The sequence below is a fragment of the Leuciscus leuciscus genome (assembly GCF_965113295.1).
Source record: "Leuciscus leuciscus genome assembly, chromosome: 2".
In the NCBI taxonomy this organism is placed as follows: domain Eukaryota; kingdom Metazoa; phylum Chordata; class Actinopteri; order Cypriniformes; family Leuciscidae; genus Leuciscus; species Leuciscus leuciscus.
In genome coordinates this window covers 1,020,430-1,039,759 of record NC_138726.1, presented here as the reverse complement: position 1 = coordinate 1,039,759, position 19,330 = coordinate 1,020,430, and the positions used below count along the sequence as shown (strand labels likewise).

At 40.8% G+C, this 19,330-nt stretch overlaps 3 protein-coding genes across 7 annotated transcripts in view; 1 reads left to right on the top strand and 2 right to left on the bottom strand.

Annotated features, from left to right (window-relative positions):
• Positions 1–4,297, bottom strand: part of unm_hu7910 (un-named hu7910) — a 44,510-nt gene extending 40,213 nt beyond the window's left edge. The window contains exon 1 of one of the 5 annotated variants that reach the window (XM_082160922.1): positions 4,068–4,297. In XM_082160922.1, coding sequence (XP_082017048.1) covers positions 4,068–4,113 — 46 coding nt within the window. In that variant the 5' untranslated portion in view covers positions 4,114–4,297. Of the gene's footprint in view, positions 1–1,003; positions 3,295–4,067 lie in introns of those variants that run through there. The other 4 variants (XM_082160923.1, XM_082160920.1, XM_082160924.1 and 1 more) reach the window with 4 other exon arrangements.
• LOC309488793 (uncharacterized protein) overlaps positions 1–19,330 on the top strand; it is a gene marked incomplete at its 3' end in the record, with an annotated part of 264,286 nt that overhangs the window by 230,149 nt on the left and 14,807 nt on the right. The window lies entirely within an intron of this gene.
• Positions 6,030–17,558, bottom strand: sdcbp (syndecan binding protein (syntenin)). The gene is made up of 9 exons (XM_082161041.1): positions 17,128–17,558; positions 16,533–16,623; positions 16,354–16,438; positions 15,881–15,987; positions 15,082–15,282; positions 12,077–12,252; positions 7,798–7,969; positions 7,624–7,715; positions 6,030–7,535 (listed from the first exon to the last, which is right to left on the bottom strand). Exons 2-9 carry the CDS (start codon positions 16,581–16,583, stop codon positions 7,481–7,483), a joined length of 939 nt encoding a protein of 312 aa, XP_082017167.1. The 5' UTR covers positions 16,584–16,623; positions 17,128–17,558; the 3' UTR covers positions 6,030–7,480.

Genomic DNA, 19,330 nt, shown 5'->3' with positions numbered 1-19,330 from the left:
TAAATTACTTTACTTTGAAGTTTAATTGCTTTGGTACTATTTTCACAAATTTAAGTTGGTAATTTTACAAAACTCTCACAACAGATCTTAATTCTTCAGATCTTAATTGCACATGTTGCACTTTATACTGTACTTTCCTTTTTTGAAGTGATTCCAACCATATTTCAAGCAATTTAAAACCATCATGATGAACAGTCGCATCTGAAGCGTCTCAGCTGAAGGAAATATCACATTATTTATAAGCTTTAACACATCGGACACATTCTCTTATCGGGCCGATAACGATAACATTAAAAATGAACATATATCGGCCGATACCGATATATCATGCATCCCTAATAATAAGTGTTTTTTCTATATATAACCTTTTCATTCACAGTAATGGGGACAATTTTCTTCTTAGGGTGAACTAACCCTATAATATTAAAATAAATAGCTTAAGCTTTGAAAGTACATGTAACACCCTGAGAAGAGGTAAAAAAATTATAATGAAAAAGCTCCAGGGAATGGTTCACTCGCAGAGGCGAATAACAAAGGATTAAAAAAACCCATAGGGATTGAATTACACTTGACTGGGAAGGTCATCTGTATGTTAAACGCACTGACAGACACGTGTTCATTCTCTAACCGGCTCTCTTTTACAGTCTAAACACGAAGGGGGCGTGGCTACATACATGTGGGCGTTACCTCAGAAGATTGACAGGGCCGGTAAAATTAGCATCACAATGATTAGTCAGTCCAAACACAAGCAATTATCAAATGAAATCAGTTCATGAGTAAAAACAACACAGGAGTTGTTAAAGCAAAACTACAATGGCGTGTATAAAGTGTACATGCAATAACAAGCTCACTTCAGTACACAAACACACATCATACTTTAGACTTCACGCTCACACCAGTTCAACAACCCCGTATGAAACGTTACACTCTATCTGACCGTGTAACGCACGAGAGTTCGCTCACACCACACCAGCAAAAACACTGAGCACAACATGGACTCTACCTGTGGGTTTGTCTCCGGCTACACTGGTTTCTCCCATCCTTGTGGGTTTATAGTTTTTGCAAACAAAACTGCAAAAGAAAAGCAAAGCTTTTTTCTGCTCACATGAAGCACTTCTCACTGGTTTAGCTGCAACACGATATATGCACTGCCTCCTGGGTATTTTTAGTGCCGCTGTACACACACCCTCTTTTGGACCTCATATGGGGACAACAGTTATAGCTAAACACACACACACACACACACACACACACTAACACAATTGACCCTTCGCTAGGCCCGCCTCTCAACGTTTCATCCCATCATTTCCCAGCATTCTGTAGGGAACTTATTCCAGCAAACTTGAAACGTCAACTTTTCAAAATATTGAAAACATTTAGAACGATTTCACACCTAAAATAATAATAAGAAAAAACGACGTAACCAAAATAAAATAAATGTTGATAAATTTGTAAAAAGAAATGTAGCCTATAAGAAAATGTTTTTCTTATTGTTTTTCAAACCAATTTGGTGTGTATGATATAAGTAGTCAATAAACATTAATATCGCGCATTTACAACGAAAACAAAACCAGACTAAATTGCAAATTTTGTGAGATGTTATATTTAGGTGATAAAATAATGTAATCTGCACGTTGGAATAATACGCTTAAAAATGTTTTTGGGTCATTCTTAACCCCGGGTCATTCTTAACCCCGGGTCATTCTTAACCCCGGGTCATTCTTAACCCCGGGTCATTCTTAACCCCGGGTCATTCTTAACCCCAGGTCATTCTTAACCCCAGGCCATTCTTAACCCCGGGTTAACCGAATCCTGGGTTTTCTTCACGCTGCTCGGGGTTAACAAATAATCCTGGGTATTCATAAACTGACGTTCACTGTATATTCCTAAATCATGGGTTAATGTTCTTATTTGCATATTTGAGGCGTCAGTGTCATTGATTGAACGAACGCAGACCCGTTTACATAAAAACCTCAAGCGTTGCGCGTCCTCGTATTACCGTCTGTACTATCGAGTTTATAATGATGGGCTTTTTGGACTATAAAAGCAAGAATTTATTCACTCAAATTGTTGCGTCAGCATTTGACATGTTTACTCCCAAATGCTGAATTAACTGTTTATTATACAAAGCGTTTACGTGACTGTCCAAAGAACGTAAATACGAGTACGCGATTGGTTGTCTGTTGCTAAACCGCTAGCGGTAACATTCGAACACTGTACTAGTTTGGCTTTGTCACTACAATGAGAGTTTAACACAGCAAAAGCACTAGAGATGCACAGATATTAACATTTTGGTCGATACGGATAACTGATAATTCTTTATATCTGAAAGCTGATAACCGATATATTGGCCGATAAATCTAAATCCAAATTTTTATATAATTTTTGAGAGCCTGATTACAAAAACAAAAGTCTCACCATTAAAATCCACGTCCCAAACACACATTTATAATGATCTCATGACAATTTTATGTAGCCGAAATTTTCTTATTGGGGCGATACCAATAACATTAAAAATGAACATTTATCGGCCGATACCGATATGGCGGCCGATTTATCGTGCATCCCTAGTTTTAACCCTGATCCGAGGCGGCGTTTCATAACCTTGGGTAAAAGCGGTGCTAACCCTACTTTTAAATTACTAGTGTGAAATGCTCCTTTACCCAGGGTTAAAAGCAGGGTTTAGAGTGCCGATAACCCAGGGTTAAGCAAGCGCAGTGTGAAAAGGCTTTATCAGTGTTAACTTCGCATTGCGGCGCCAAACTTGAACAGTGTGAAAGGAAGTGATGTTAGAATGTTATGACAAGATGCTTAGCAACCGACAGCCAATCGCGTGCCTCATCTTGACGTAGTTTGGACAGTCACAGAAACAATGTAACAGTGTAACAGCAGTTTCAGCGTTTGATGAGGAAACATGTCAAATGCTGACAGAAAACACAACTATTTTAATGAAGTAATTTTTACTTTTATAGTCCAAAAAGCCCATTCAGTATAAACTCGATATTACAGTTGGTAATACAATGCTTGAGCTTTTATGTAAACAGGTCACGTGCTGCGTTCGTCCAATCAATGACACTGACACCGCAAATATGCAAATAAGAACGTTAACCCCGCGTTTATCAATGTACAGTCAAGTCAAGTACCCTTTATTAATATAGCACTTTTTACAATAAAGATTGTTTCAAAGCAGCTTTACAGTGATAACAGGAAAATAATGCAACAAAGTTTGTGTCTGTACAGCAGATCTTGAAGAAAATAGCGTCAGTGATGGTTCATGTACAGTGTGAAACCGCAGGTTATGAATTGAAAACCCAAGATTCTGTTCACCCAGGGTTTAGCATAACCCAGGTTTAACTATTTCAATTGTGAAAAGCCCTACTGTCTACGTTTAAATCAGGGCAAAATCTTTCAAAGAAATGCTCATTAGTAATGCATGTCTTTTTAACTAAACACTCGATCTTCTCCATCTGTGTTTTGATCATCGTAGTGAATCCGATACAGTCTCTGACAAAAATGCAATTTTCTCAGCTTTTTGCTCAAAATGTTGCTTTTTTTATTAAACGTACTCACATTCAAATGAAGATAATAATAACGTTTTTGTTGGTTTGTTTGTTTAAAAGCAGTGGGTCTATTCTTTTTTGATATATTGTGTTCAGATATTCCAATATTCACGAGCCATGAAACTTTTGTGAAAATTATGAAAAATGCTGGCGGTGGCTATAGCGACTTTATTTCTCTTCTTCTCTCTCAAAGATGCTGGCGGAGAAAGAGTTAAACTGCTCCATTTCTAAAGCATATCTCTAATAACACTTTACTATGATACTGCAGAAACACACTTTTGGGTGATATATCTTTCAACAGCAATTCAGAGGCAGAAAGAGTGTGTATTAATGCTTCAATCTTTGCAGCCTGTATCATTGAATCCCGTTCTCGATCAAAACACTGTCAGTGTGTGAATAACACGCTGTTCTGATATTAATATTAATACTTCATGATGAAAAGCGTGTGTATGTGCTCCGCATAGAGAACAGCGCGTGTGTCTGAAGCGAGATCGGGGGAAACGTTACCTCTCCTGGACTGAGTGTGACTGCGAACGGGTTTCTTCTTCTTCATGATAGGAGAGTTTGAAGAGTTTTAGTTCTGCATGACCTAAGGATCCTTTTCTTCCTCCTTCTTCTTCTCCTCCTCCTCTTTCTTCTTCTTCCTCTTTGGAGAACTGTGTTTTCCCAGCACACACACACACTCCGCCACCTACTGTTCCTCTTCCTCATCCATGAGTTTCGCATATTCTTCGACATTTTCACACACATTACACTGTAATTCTATCGGAGATTATTCAAAGTTTGGTTTCTTGTTCACCTTGTGAAGACAGAATCTCCCAAAAATAATTAAGAAATGTATAGGCTAGTACAAGATTGACATCACTGTCTGTACTGAGAACAGTAATGGTGTTTTCTTCAAGGGAAAGTTTAGAATCAGTTTTCTGATTCTGATCATTTTTTTAACAAGATTACAGAAAATGTGTGAATATTATGTTTCTGGTTAATTTTTACAGAATTAACATTCATCGTTTTTTATTTTTATTTTTTAATATTTTGATAAGATAATCGTTTGACAGGATAGCCTATAGCCTTTTCTTTGAATAATTTTGAAAGTTACCTCTAATGTTATCAGTAATAAAGTATTGAATACATTGATTTCATACTTGTTTTCAATATACTGTATATGATATTATCTATAGGCTATATTAAAGACCATAACAGTGCTGTGTTCTCAATGTCTCAATGTTCATTGGTCAAACACACGTGATATTATGTCTTTCCAAGTTAAAAACTATGAATTTAAGTTTGAATTTAAAAGTATGGAGTTATATTAAAGTAGTAGAATTTATAATTGTACTTATTTATAAGGGGTCAAGCACCATAGAGGACAGTGTGAACATTAATCACAGCAAATCTGAAGTCTCTAACTCCCTCTAGCGCCACCAACTGTACAAATGTTGCACTTGTGTTTATGCTAATAACTTTTGAACCGCAAGACTTAGAAACTAAATTCAAACAGTTTTGATTGATTTGTTCATGCAAATCTACGTCATTTTCTGTCATGAACATTTAACATTTTCTGAAAAATCTACTTTTTCTGAACTCGACCAAGATTCCAATTTTCACCAGAAATGGCTCACATCATATTTAGACCATGCTGGCTAAAAGTTATTTAAAGATTTTTGATAAACCAAAGCATTCTTGAATAACGTGTGAACGAATTCGGTAAAGAACATGTAAAAAAATAAAAAATAAAGAAGTTTTGCACTTTCGAGTATTGCATGCTAAGGCTATTTTTGCTTATAACTTCTGAAAGGTTTGCCCAAAAATAGAAAATAAATCATAAATAAAACATGAAACCCAACTATTTTGGGCATCGGCCATTACTGTTTTTTATGAATGCATCAACGTCGTTTATCGGCACCATGCCCTGAATATACTAAAAAAGTTGAGTCAAATTATAATAAATTGAACACAAATGCTAATAGTGTTTGATTAATTAATTTAGCATATTATAATAAATAAAATTTTTTAACTGCTTATACTTAAACATGGTCAATATTTGGTTGAAATTGCTGTCCGCCATCTTTAATATCTTTGAAAATAAACCTACTTATTTGATTTCCTCCTAGACCTCTGATTCACACAAATATCGGCTCTGAACATTTTCAGACTATGCCAGAAAACAGCTGTTAAAAGTTTTTGATTAAGCAAACAGTTTTCCAATAGTGCACCAACAAAACTGATGACATGATGTCGAGCAGAATCTGACACTGTAACTCGACACACTTACACACATTCACACCAAACTGTTTGTGTCTCCTCACACTGACCACACAACATTAATGTGGTAACAGCGCCACCTAATGACCAAACGTGATAAGGAATTCAATATTCTTAAATATTCCTTTAAGAGAAACCATAAACCTGGATTTAGATGTTTCAAGAACAAAACCCACACAGAAATATGAACAATAACACATCTCATACAGGGCACAAAGATTTACTGCAATTCTATCTCTTCAAAATAAAGTTGTCATCTACTGTTTTCATACAAAACTGTCTTCAGCACTGCATAGTTTTTAATGGCTTTCGAACAGTAATTTGAACAGCATTATTATGACAGCATCGACGATGATAATTCAGAATGCTTTAAGAGTTGAGAGAAACTGAAATGAGCTTCAGGCTTAACGCAAAATATTTAAAGAAGAAGGAGAAGAATTTAAGGGTTAATTCACCCAAAAATGAACATTTGTCAACATTTAATCACGTTCATGTCTAAACTTTCCATATGGAACTCAAAATATTCACACTGTAGACTATTCACAATATATGACTGTGCTTTAAGGGTTAGAACAACATAAAGGTGAGTAAATAATTAAAGAAATTTGGGTTACACTTTATTTTGAGGTGTCATTGTTACAGTGTTATTATATATTTAAGTACTGAGTAATATTAATAAATAACATGTACTTACTATAGGGTTAAGGCCCGTACACACCGGGACGAATTTCGCGCGCGATATTCGCCAACGTTTAACGCCTCGTGACTAAACAAAGGGCGCCAATGTGAGTGTGCACACCGACGCGAAAAACGCCACGCGTAAAAGCGTAATTTTTTTTTAAACGCCTCGGGTTCGTTTTTTTGGTTTGACGCGCCGCTCAAAAACGATCCGACCAATGAGATTGGTGCTTTTGCTCACGTGTCTGGAGCTTCTGAAGTTACAGTAAAACACAACTTGGGGGCGCTCAAACACAAAACGGTCTTGCCGAGCACACATACGTAACAGCGAAGAAGATATACGCCAAGTAGCGTCTACACTGCCCATAGACAGACACTGCCGGGAAGAAATGACGAGGAAGATGCAAGGCAAGATGAATGTAGAGCTGTTGGTGTCGGAATAAAGAACTATATGACAAACGCGATAGCGACTACAAAAATCTTGTTAAAAGAGAACTGTTATGGAGTGGTATTGCAGAGTATAGACTGTTATGGAGGGGTATTGCAGAGTATGGAGTGGTATTGTATTTCTGTTTTACATTAAGCGCCATCTAATGTCAGGGAATGAATTTGCATGTTCACTCGGCTCATCGTCAGCGAAAATCGCTTGGGTGTGAACACAAAAAACGCGTTGAAAAACGCTGGCGAATAACGCGCGCCGATATTCGTCCCGGTGTGTACGGGCCTTTAGGGTTTGGTTGAGGGTTAGTTGCATGTAATTATGCATAATTTACTGTTATTATGGTAAACATGTAACATATGTAACAAGGACACTAGAAAATAGAGTGTTACCGAAATTTGTCATTTTTGGGGCACTATCACTTTTTAAAGGCATAACTTAAGCAGATATCTCATTTCTTTGCCTATCAATGACAATAAAACTACACGATTGAGCGAATGCGAGTCGATGTCGGCGGTCCGGTTTGATCCGAAGCATCTCACACCTCAGGAATAGAATGATCCATTAGTGACTTTACAATATTGCTGGACATCCTGCAGTGAGAAAGAGAAACACACAGTAAGAACACGCTTTAAAGGCTTTACATGACTAAACCCCAGATTGGGTTTGTATTTCCCATACCGTTTCATCATGTGTTCGAAGATTACCACCGGCATCACGGTTACCGTGACAACGCCTCCGCTGGAATTAAGGATGTCCATGATTTGGGAGTCCTAGTAAAAGTTCAAATCAGATCTTACACGTCGGCGGAGAAGAAAACAAAGCCGAGGAGTGTGAAACACGCAGGAGATTTACCTTGAGTCCGATGACGTTCTGCCCGTTGATCTCGCAGATCTGATGATCCGTCAACAGGCCGTTGCGAGCCGCAGAACTGTCCTGAACTATTGAGCTGATACGACCCTTCTTAAAGATGAAGCCCAGCTGCCCGTTCATGTCCTTGTGAAGAGTAACACTTCGCTCCAGTGGCCTGCAAACAGCGATTTACAAACCGCTTTATTATTGCATTATGAACGTTATAGTTTAGCCCTTATGTTGTGTTAAGGTCATTTTGCTAGTTAACGTTATTGCATTGTACTAAAATATACTGACTTTCCTCACCCAGAGTCTAACAACTTTCATATTTTTTTTATACTTTTTTTAATTTTTTTGTGTTTTTCCCCCCCATTTTATAAATGTGACCGGCCTCAAAAATGACAAAAAAAAATTCAACTTTATGTTTTTTATACTTTAAAAAGTTTAAACTAATGTTTAACCAGGAAATTTGTTTTGAAATGCTTTTATTTTGTACAAAATGGCACAAAAATCACACTTGTGACATTCCCTACAAAAAAAAAATTGCTTATAGATTTATTGTTATGCTATTTTACTACCAAATATTGGATTCAATCTTTTTGTCAACTTGTTTTCTTGAAATTATGACAGGTTTTTGTATTTAACCTGACCTTTAATGATTCAATTCAACCACAGGAATAAGCAAACATGACTTTAGATAAACATTACATTTGTTTCATTACTTTCATAACTTTGTTCTCATTTTGCGATCCAGAACAGCAGCAGCTGGCAGGTTTTGAGCGGTGCCCTCTACTGTACTGGAGTGAATCTGCTTTTCCTTCAGTCTGAGGATTATTTCAATTCACTTCTGGTGTAAAAGGGCCTTCACATTTGACAAAAATAGAACTGTTTTGTCATTAAAAAACAAGCAAGCCCAGGCGAGAAAAAGTTACGTAACTGTCACCGAGGCTCAGCGTGGTGTAGGTAGAAGAAGATGACGAATTCACAAATGACTTTACTAAAAGAAAGATAACTATAACCAAACTAGACCATGCGTCAACGAAAACCGACAAACAGAACTGAAAACAGGGAAACTAATAATGACTGTAACCATGGTAACTAAAGAGTGGAGGGAAATTCAAACAAAGGAACACATGTGACTGATGATAAACAAACTAAAAGTCCAAACATAACAGAATCTTGACAGTAACGCCCCGTTCCGAAAAGCGTGACCTCAAGCTGTAGTAGAAGAGATGATGGAGGAAAAGGTGGGGGGATTTGGAGGAGGACGAGGAGCTGGCGAAGGGCTGGTAAGAGCAGGCAGAACCGACCAAGGGCGATGACGGAGGAAGAAGCAATGGAGGAGATGATGTGAGGTGTGGCCAGGTGGTGGTGACGCAGAGCGTAGCCAGGACTGAGGCTCACGGTGGAGTCAAGGGAGGGAGGAGCATAGACAGTATATAAACTGGACACAGCGACCCCATAGGTTTCAACGGAGAAAAGTGAAGTCAATTAGAAGCTCTCACTTCCCGATGGCTGAGCGTACTGCGCAGACTCACACTGAGCTTGACGACGTAGATGTGACGTGAGCAACCCGTCTGTCTTCTAGTAGCTGTGCCGAGAGAAATCTGAATCATTCCCTTCCGAAACTTGCAGAGACAGAGAGTGTGAGTAGGAGGTGTCCATGAGCTAGGAGCAGGAGAAACTTTTGCTAAGTATTCCGATGAATTACTTTGTCATTTTGCCTCCACGTCCCCCCGATTGCCCGCGAGCTTCTCCTCCTGTCCATACGGTAATCTCTCTACTGTGCGACAGAGAGTCGCATGGTTATGACACAATCGTTAGCCTATTTTTACAAAAACTGCATCTACGGGGCCATAACATAAGGTACAAGGTAATGGAGCCTTTTATACATTCTCGTGTTTCTTTAGAAATAAATAATGGACAAATGGAGTCTTTAAACGCCTCAGATGTAAAGTTATTCGCTGTCAAAGTGACGCCAAAATGAATGGGAGTCAATGGAATGCTAACAGCAGGTGGGGGTCCGCTAATCAATGGCAGCGCCTGGGGAAGCTTCAATGTTTTCCAAAACACTGCCCCCCTGGGGAGGAGCCATGATGAACGACACCAACGGGCCGAGGTGGAGTGACGGGTCAAGGGAACCCGGCGTAGCCATAAGGACGACGGTCCCAGGTGGAGCTGAGGGGGCGAGGAGCCAAGACGGAGCAGACTGGTCAACGGGCCGAGGTAGAGCAACGGGCCCGGAGGATCAAGGTGGAGACCACAGGTTGACTCTTCAGGGTGGAACTGAGGACCGAAGGCCCCATGGCAGATCAGGGCTGCTTGGCAGGGCTGAAGGGAGCCAGCGGAGGCGAAGCTGAGGGAATGGCTGGCTCTGGTGGAGCGTGCAGAAGAGGATTAGGTGAGAGGATTAGCTGATCCTTCACCAAGGATCAGGCTTGGTGAAGAACAGGGCAGGTGGTGACAACGAACACTCTGTGATGGCTGGACTGGTGGTGGTGAAGACTCTGTGAAGGACAGGACTAGTGACGACGAAGAATCTGAACTGGGTAAGATCATTGACGATGACGAAGACAGGAAGGACCCACATGCAGAGAAGGTTCATGGTTGGGCAGGTTGGGATGAATTACCTCCGATTCCCAGTCGATTAAGTTCTCCTCAGTATCCAGCTCCACTAATACTCATAGCTGGCTCGCAGCCTCGCACACCTGGTCAGACTTGCCTTGAGGCTTCGGCTCCGTAACGAAATGTTGGTGCTGTCCTCTGATCAGGTTCTGGCTCTTCCCTCACGGCAGACGGAAGCTCCCCGCCTCTATGCCCGATCCGTGGTCGACGTGGAGGGTGATCGCTGGCTGAATCACGTGACCAATGACAAACGAAGCCTCACTTTCTGTCCAATCACGTGTGCAATTCATTTTGCGTCGGAATGTTCGAACCCTCAGATCTTACTTAACGAGCAAGTTTTCATTCAGACTTATTCATTTACATTTTTTAATACCCTGTCATACAATTAATATGAAGAATAACAATTATTTCAGGAAAATAAAATATTTAAAATATATGTGCAATTCATGTGTGTTTACATTATTCTTCTATTACATCATATTGATATTCATACTGGCAGTAAATGCCACAGCTTAATGGTTAAATGAATTAATCACAGAGAAATATTCAACACACACACACACACACACACACACACACACACACACACACACACACACACACACTGTTAGGCTTTTATTTGTGCACATAACATAAAACTATCTAGGGAATGTGTGCTGGCTGAAGCTTCTTTCACAGGGTTTTGGCTGCTTAATGTTTTGCTAAACACCAGATGGCGCTGTTTTCAACACTCTCAAAGCTTTGAATCTATTCCCGGAACAATCAGAGGAAAGTCTCAGTGCTACATGAAGCTTAATTTGCCCATCCCTAGCATCCAGCCCAACCACCCCAGAAACTTGCAGCTTTCTGGGAGCATGAGGAGGTATAAAGCTGTTGAGTCCATGCTAACTTTTCCTTTTAGGTCGGTTGTTCTGTCACAAAGGCTAAGCCTGGTGTAGGTAGAAGACAGATGATGATGATGATGAGGATGAGGATGACCCATTAATGACTGTAACCATGGTAACTAAAGAATGGCAGGAAATTCAAACAAAGGAACACATGTGACTGATGATAAACAAACGAAAAGTCCAAACATAAAAGAACCGTGACAGTAATGCATTACTTTCTATAAAAAGTAACTAAGTAGCGCAAATAGTTACTTTTTTAGGGTGTAACACAATATTGTAACGCATAACTTTTAAAAGTAACTTTCCCCGACACCGTCGCAATGTAGGCACTTTCAGCAAAAGAAAATAAGAAAGCTCTGAAGCAAGAGTACATTTGCCTCAACTGATCTGTTCTTACAAACCAATTTAGATTTGTTTCCTCCCCTTTTCCAAACTGCTTGGACCCTGAAGATCGCTGCTTGCGGTTATATTTTTATGACATGCTGTGAGACAGTTTGAGGTTTATAACGATGTTTCGCACAGCTGGATATCTGTAAGTCTAAAACTACACAACACACCCTCCTGTTTCTGTTCTCCTCATGAATTATTCAGTCATAACAACCTGATCCTCATTAATAAAACAGCATTGAGTATTTGAAACCTGCAGATATGCTCTACGTATGGCGTGTGTGTGTGTGTGTTCATGTGCGTGTGTGTGTGTGTGTGTGTGTTCATGTGTGTGTGTGTGTGTGTGTGTGTGTGTGTGTGTGTGTGTGTGTGTGTGTGTGTACCTGTCTCGCACAGCCAGACTGATCCTCTCTGGGTTGGCGTTCTTCAGCACTTTATGTGCATTATCGCTGCTCCAGCCAGCGCAGGATTTGCCATTGATCTCCAGAATCTGATCACCGAAGCGAAGCCCTGCCAACGCTGCCGCAGTGTTCGCCTGCACCAACTGCACAAACACACCCTGAACACACACACATCGGGAAGCGTCAATCAGAGATTCCCTTACACTTTAAGAGCGTAATGTTATGATGGTAACACTTTACAATAAGGTTAATTAGTTAACATTAGTTAACTACCTTAGTTAACATGAACTAAGAATGAACTGCACTTCTTCAGCTTTTAATAATCTTAGTTAATGTTAATTTCAACATTTACTAATACATTATTAAAATCAAAGTTTGTATTTGTTAACATTTGTCACTGTGAACTAAAATGAACAAACAATGAACAGCTGGATTTGTATTAACTAACATTAACAAAGATGAATAAATACTGTAACAAATGTATTGCTCATTGTTTATGTTAGTTAATACATTAACTAATGTTAACTAATGAACCTTATTGTAAAGTGTTACCATTATGATGTGAATATGGAAGACATTAAAGAAAAAAATAACTATGTTTCCATCCAAAAGTTGTGAATTTAACTCACACGCAAAATTGGAATATCGCATTAATTTCCATCCCTTGTGTTCAAGAGAAGGAAATCGTCACTTCCTCTGAAATTGGTGCAAAATATCTGTGCTAAAAATGTAAGTTTATGCAATCTTTCTCTTTTTCCCTCCATCATAAACGAGTGTGTCTCAGAGCGTCAGACGAAACACAGTAAACGCTGTCGTGTTCTCTGGCGTTCGGGAACACACTCGTGTGTGAGACGCTTCTGGAGGGAATTAAACCAGATCATTCTGATCACACACTTTGACTCCGGCGTTTCAGAAACACCAAACCAACATTAGAGATGCTGCGATGCCATCGGTCTGCTGGGTAACAGGAATAACCAGTGAACCAATCACATCGCAGCATCTCAGGTGTTTGAGGGATTTATTGTGTTTCCATCCTAGTTCATGCGCATGACTTCTTATCAGATATAACATTAATCCCCCTCAATTGAGCGCATACATAGTTCCCTTTTCGAATGGTCAGTCGTATTGCGTCTGCTAGACGCGATGGGCTCCGATAACTGAAGCCTTTTATAAAATCACGCAGTGCTACTGCACAGCCATAACAGTTGCTACTATGCTTCTATCAGGTGAGTATAACAAGAGCTAATTCTCTAAAAGAGCATATTTTCGCCGGCGTTTGTTTCAAAATGCCGCACCTCTAATGTACGCGCTCTAAGCACGGCAAGCCGCGTTCATTTAAGACGGACGCTCTCACTATGAGAGCGCGAGTCTCGCCTCTCTGCGACTCCACCCCTTGTTCGCCGCAATTCTTTTTCTCTCAAGCATCAGACAAAGAAACAATGGAGCCGTCGGGCTGAGTGAATGGGACAAAATGAGCTCACGCCGAATCCCCACGTGTCTCACTCTCCCAGAAGCCGGTGGTTGTTTTACAGCCCCGCCCAATATGCGTGTCACTTTCCAGGACTGTGCCCACGCAAGCTGCGTTCATCAAGGATGAACACTCTCATGGCGAAAGCGCAAGTCTCGCCTTGCTGCCTCGCTGCCCCATCTGAACTAATTCAGCCCCTAGCCACCCGGGCCGAGGCTTGGAAAGTGGCTGAAACCCCAGATCCCTACCCTAGCGTGTCGCTCAGGTCGCCTTAATGTCAAGGTGGACCACGGCTGCATCAGAGCCCTGGCCCCTTGGAAACAGCTTGGGAACGGTCTCAAGGAGGATGGTGGTCACCACGGATGCCTCCAACACAGGTTGGGGAGCTCTGTGCCAGGGCAAGCCGACTTCTGCCAGTCCCCTCCTCTGGGGACTGGACCCTACATCCACAGACAGTTCAAATGATCTGGAGTACTTTCAGAGGTCGACCTCTTGTCCCAAACTGCGGGGCCTCCATGTGTGGCCCCTCGATGGGAGCCTACGTTCCTCCCAGCGAGAGTCCTAAACACCATTGGTGAGGCTAGAGGCCCATCCACAAGAGTGGTTTATCTTCTCCCGCTGGTTCTCAGCCCGGAGCCAAGACCCTCCATTGTGTGGAGTATCGCTGGTACTTTCATTTCTTCAAGAGCTACTGGATGCGGGTCGCACCCCATCCATGCTCAAAGTCTACGTGGCGGCCATTACAGCTTTCCATGCCCCAGTGGCCGGCCATCTTTAGGGAAAAGCACATGATTGTTCGCATCCTGAGGGGAGCGAGGAGGGTCAACCCGCCACCCCCCACTACAGTTCCCACCTGGGACCTATCAGCGGTCCTCAGAGCCTGCAAAGGGCCTCCATTCGAGCCACTACAATCGGCCGAATTGAAACCACTCTCACTTAAGACTGCGCTACTGCTAGCCTTAGCATCGGTCAAGCGAGTAGGGGACCTCCAAGCACTTTCTGTTAGGGCTTCCTGCATTGAGTTTGGACCAGGCGACTCTAAAGTCATCCTCAAGCCAAGCACACCATTATTCTTAAGAGTTCTGACCCTATTGAACCCCCTCATGGCGCTATTGCCCCATTAGCCCTCTGCCCTTGGGACCCTTGTCCAGGTGTCCAAGGCTCGGGTCATAAAACATGTCGTTTGCTTGAACATAGCACGGCGTGATTGGATTGGTTCCCCATCGCGTCTAGCCGACGGAATACTCGTTCCCTTATCTCAGCGAACCGAGGTCACGTTAGTAACCGAGTTGTTGTTTTTTTACTTGCATTTTTAGAATTTATGTCTTAACTTGTGTTTCCATCCAGCGCTTTTGAAAAAAAAAAAAGCGATATCCCAAAATAAGCATTAAAGAAGGTGGGTGGAAACATAACTAATGAACACTTCGAAAATTAGATGATTAATGATGAATAATGCTAAATGATTAAATATAATAAAACAATCATGGATGAATTATGTATGTAAGAGTCAAAGAAATACATTATCTATGGCTTTGAGGCGGAGGCCGATCTTCCCATCCATGTCTTTGCACAGAACGATCTCCCGAACGCCCTGCCGAATCTCCGCCCTCTTCACGCCCAGGTCACTTCCTGTTACAGGAGCCGCCCTCCAGATCCGCGTGTCACTTCCTGTAACAGGAGCTGCCGTCCAGCTCGATCCAGATGTGCAGACACTGAGAGCCTAAAAAAGGCATTGTATATTATTACTATACAGCAAAAATATTTTGTCCAATGACCTAAAATATGACCGTTCAGTTCAGAAAACAGTTCAGTTATGAAACACTAGAGGGCGTCCTTTACATGCAATCACATCATCACCACATGACACAAGCTGATTGGCTCTGCTGATCCTGCAGCCAATGAGATCGCTTGCTCATCATTTAAATAGTCTGGTTGAGTGTTTGAGTTCCTCTGAGCCCCTCCACCTCCCCCAGCTCCACCTGCCTAGATCTGATACAGCATTCATGTCTATTCATGCAGATCTTACATGTTCACAGCAGTGTGTCTGAATTGACTGAACTGGTTTTATTCGAGTCAAACATCATATTTAAAGTGACTATAATCAAGCTGACTACATTAAGGCCTTATTTGCACTGCAGGTCTTGATTTGTTGACTATATCTGATGACCAGCTTACATCATCTTTTAAAAGTGACCCATATCTGATATCTGCATTTACACTTTACACTCGAAAAAACAACCCAAGGTAGATGTACTGACCCGAAGCTTAGGCCGAGAATGAAGTACACACACACACACACACGCACTCACCGCACTCACCGCACTGGTCTGGTCAGTGACTGAAGAGGAAAGAGTTTGTAAAGCGTCTGCATTGAGATTTAGACCCATGAACTCATTCAGATCCGGATATAAACTTCCAGAAGCTCCTGGAGACAGACACAGAAAACAGGAACACGTGAGAAAGGTCTGATAATTCAGTAAATCAAATAACTGCAAAAAGTAAACGGATCAAAAATTCCAGGCTAGTTTCATTTTGCCAATGCGATATTTTAGAGCAGAATCTAAACATTTTTCATTCAGTTTTCATGATTTTATTTACTTTTCCAGGCCTGAAAATATGAGTTAAAAAATTCCCTGATATTTCCTAATGGTTGAAGACTGAATACACTGTAAACCACTGAAGCTCAGCTTTAAGCCTCTTCACCATCACAGATTATGTAATCATACATACACTACTCTTCATACAGTATTCTTCATATATACAGTATACTTCATATATAACGTATTCTCACCGATCTCTTCAGCTTTCGGCTCATTCTGGGTTTGGGAAGGTTCGGGAAGAGCCAAAGCTTTTGATGGACTCGCATAAGGGCTGTTCTGTGCCAACGGGAAAAACATATTCTACAAATGATATTATAGCCCTGCTATTATATAAGGTTTTTATAAATAAACATATACATGTGTGACCAACCTGCATGAATTTATCCACCTTCATGTCTTCTAGAGACGGATACAGTGACATGGTTATTATCCCGTTTCCAGATCAATTTCCTAAAGGAATGCTGAGAGACAAAACATGTAATAGAAACATTATATATATATATATATATATATATATATATATATATATATATATATATATATAAACTAGCAAAATAAATTCAATATAAAACAGACATAAAATAATCATCTGTTGTGTTTGACAAACACACACACACACACACACACACACACACACACACACACACACACACACACACACACACACACACACAACCCTTATTTATTTATTTATTTATTCGTACGTTTCCGCATTACGAGCTTACGTCACAATCTTGTCGATGTCAAACACAACAGTAATTCTCCCGGTATAAAGATATTAAATGACAAACAGGTCGTTTGTTTCTTGAATGTGCAGGTTGAGTTTGAGTTAGATAAGACAGCATAATTTAGCGCTTTTATAGTGATAGTCAATAATGATACATTATAGCTATGAATGTGACACATTAACGTTAGCGCGTTCGCGAGGATGATGATGATGATGATGATGATGCGCGTTCACTCACCTTGACACTGCAGAAGAATCAAACGCTCGCGCGCCTGTCCAGTAAATGTCTGACAGCTGATCTAGTTCTCAGAGGTTATGGATGTGATGATGTCCGTGTGTGTGTGTGTGTGTGTCCGTGTGTGTGTGTGTGTGTGTGACTCCAGGCTGGATGAGGGAAATATGTCCTCGTCTCGAGCGTATGTCATCATCACGCGAGCGCCCTCGTGCGGCTGCGCAGAAGATCCACTGACTGCGCTTCAACAGTGTGTGGGGAGGATTATTTACTGTGTGTTTTATTTCATTTATTTTGCTGGTTTAAATACTTGTGAATTTAGACATCCGTGGCCTGTTGCTTCTGATGGAAAAAATATAATAATACTGTTCTAAGAATTAATTTGTCTAATATACTATGTAAAAGAAATGCATGCAGCAAAGTATGACACACACACACACACACCAGTGATGCGCGGGTTGATCCGAAATGAGCGGGTGCCTGCGGTCACCCGCGGTTACCCGCGGTTACGAGTCATCCAAAAATATTTTTAATGATATTCGGGTCGCGGTCGGTCGGGTCGTTTGAAATAAAGATGCCAATTAAACCTTTGTAATTTATATAGTAGTATAGAGAGCATAAGCGGAGTGGAGCGGTGAGAATCTTCGCTCATCGCTCACGGAACTGTCCACCCCTCCGCTCCCCGCTCCCCCGCTCAAAGCTACATCAGGCCGCTCCGCTCATTATCGCTCGATCAGCGCTCAACGCAGTTTGATCCGCGCTCCACTCAAATCGCCCCCCGCTCGCTCCAAAAAGGGGAAAAAAAATCTACATGTAGCCTATATCACTGTAGCTTAGACCACAGCCTTACCTCCTAAAGAACTAATGAGCAACAACAACATTTTTCAAATAGAAATGTTTTATTTCAAATGACAAATTAGGCCTATGTAAGAAGGAATATAGCCTACACAAAGTCCTGTAAAATTAAACGAATAAATGGGCCTAATAATATGAATAACAATTATATAAACAAAAATATAGCCTACATAAAAATTTTAAAAGTAAATTTACTATTAGGCCAGAATTTTGATAAGTTAACTTTTGTGCAACGCGCACGATTAAAATTTAAATGGGCTTATATCCATTGTACACACAAACTGCTGTAAAATAAAACGAATAAATGGGCCTAATAATATAAATAAAATTTATATAAACAAAAATATAAAATAAATATACATAAACGTTTTAAAAGTAGGCCTAGGCTAAATTAACTATTAGGACAACATTCTTATAACTGAACTTGTGCGCAGCGCGCAGGATTACAATTTAAATGGGCTTGTATCAATTGTTTGCATTTTACGCTGTATTTAATTTAGGCTACACTTTAAGTTACCGTATTCAATTTGCTAACCTTTTGCTTTCTTCCCAGCGTGTTCACATATCACACTGCATGTTTTCGAGAGATGTGTCTTTTTAGATTCCAAAATTAATCTTTAGGCCTACTGACTGAAACGATGTCGTTTTCTTCTACCACATAATAGTTAGTTTTACACCTGTATGACTTCTTATTTTCCTTTTTGAAGTAGCCTACTTTTTGAACTCCATTATTGAGCCGAGTTTTGACTGAAAATAGAATCCATCTTGCAGTCATCAACAGTAGACTGAGTCAGGCTTGACTGAGCATGCTTCAGAATCTTGGTGTGCGCGGAGCGAAATTGGAGCGGGAAATAGGGCGACGCTCCATCCTTTTAAAAATGCCGCTCTGCGTTCTGTCCAAGATCCGCCCGCTTGCTCCCGCTCCACTCCGCTCACATGCAATTTTCTATGAAATACATAGGCCTACACTTTATTGGCTGAATAACTGGCGCGAAGATGACGCACGAGCTCAGTCTGCAGGTAGAGATGGAGGCGGCAAGAGAAAAGGTGAAGACTGGGGAGTGGAAGCTCCGCAAATACACAAACAGAAAGAGCAAAGTTGCCGAAATAATGAAAGATAATGACCAAAGTGCTGGCTTTGTCATGTGTATTTCTTGCTATGCATTTACTAGCCTACTTTTAAAAAATGCGGGTCAGGAAGCGGGTCGGGTACAATATTTTCTTTCTTTTTTTTTTGCGGTCCGAGTTGCGGGCGGGTTAGTTGAAAACGTCGGTCGGGTCCGGGTTGTTTATACATTGACCCTCGCATCACTGACACACACACACACACACACACACACACACACACACACAC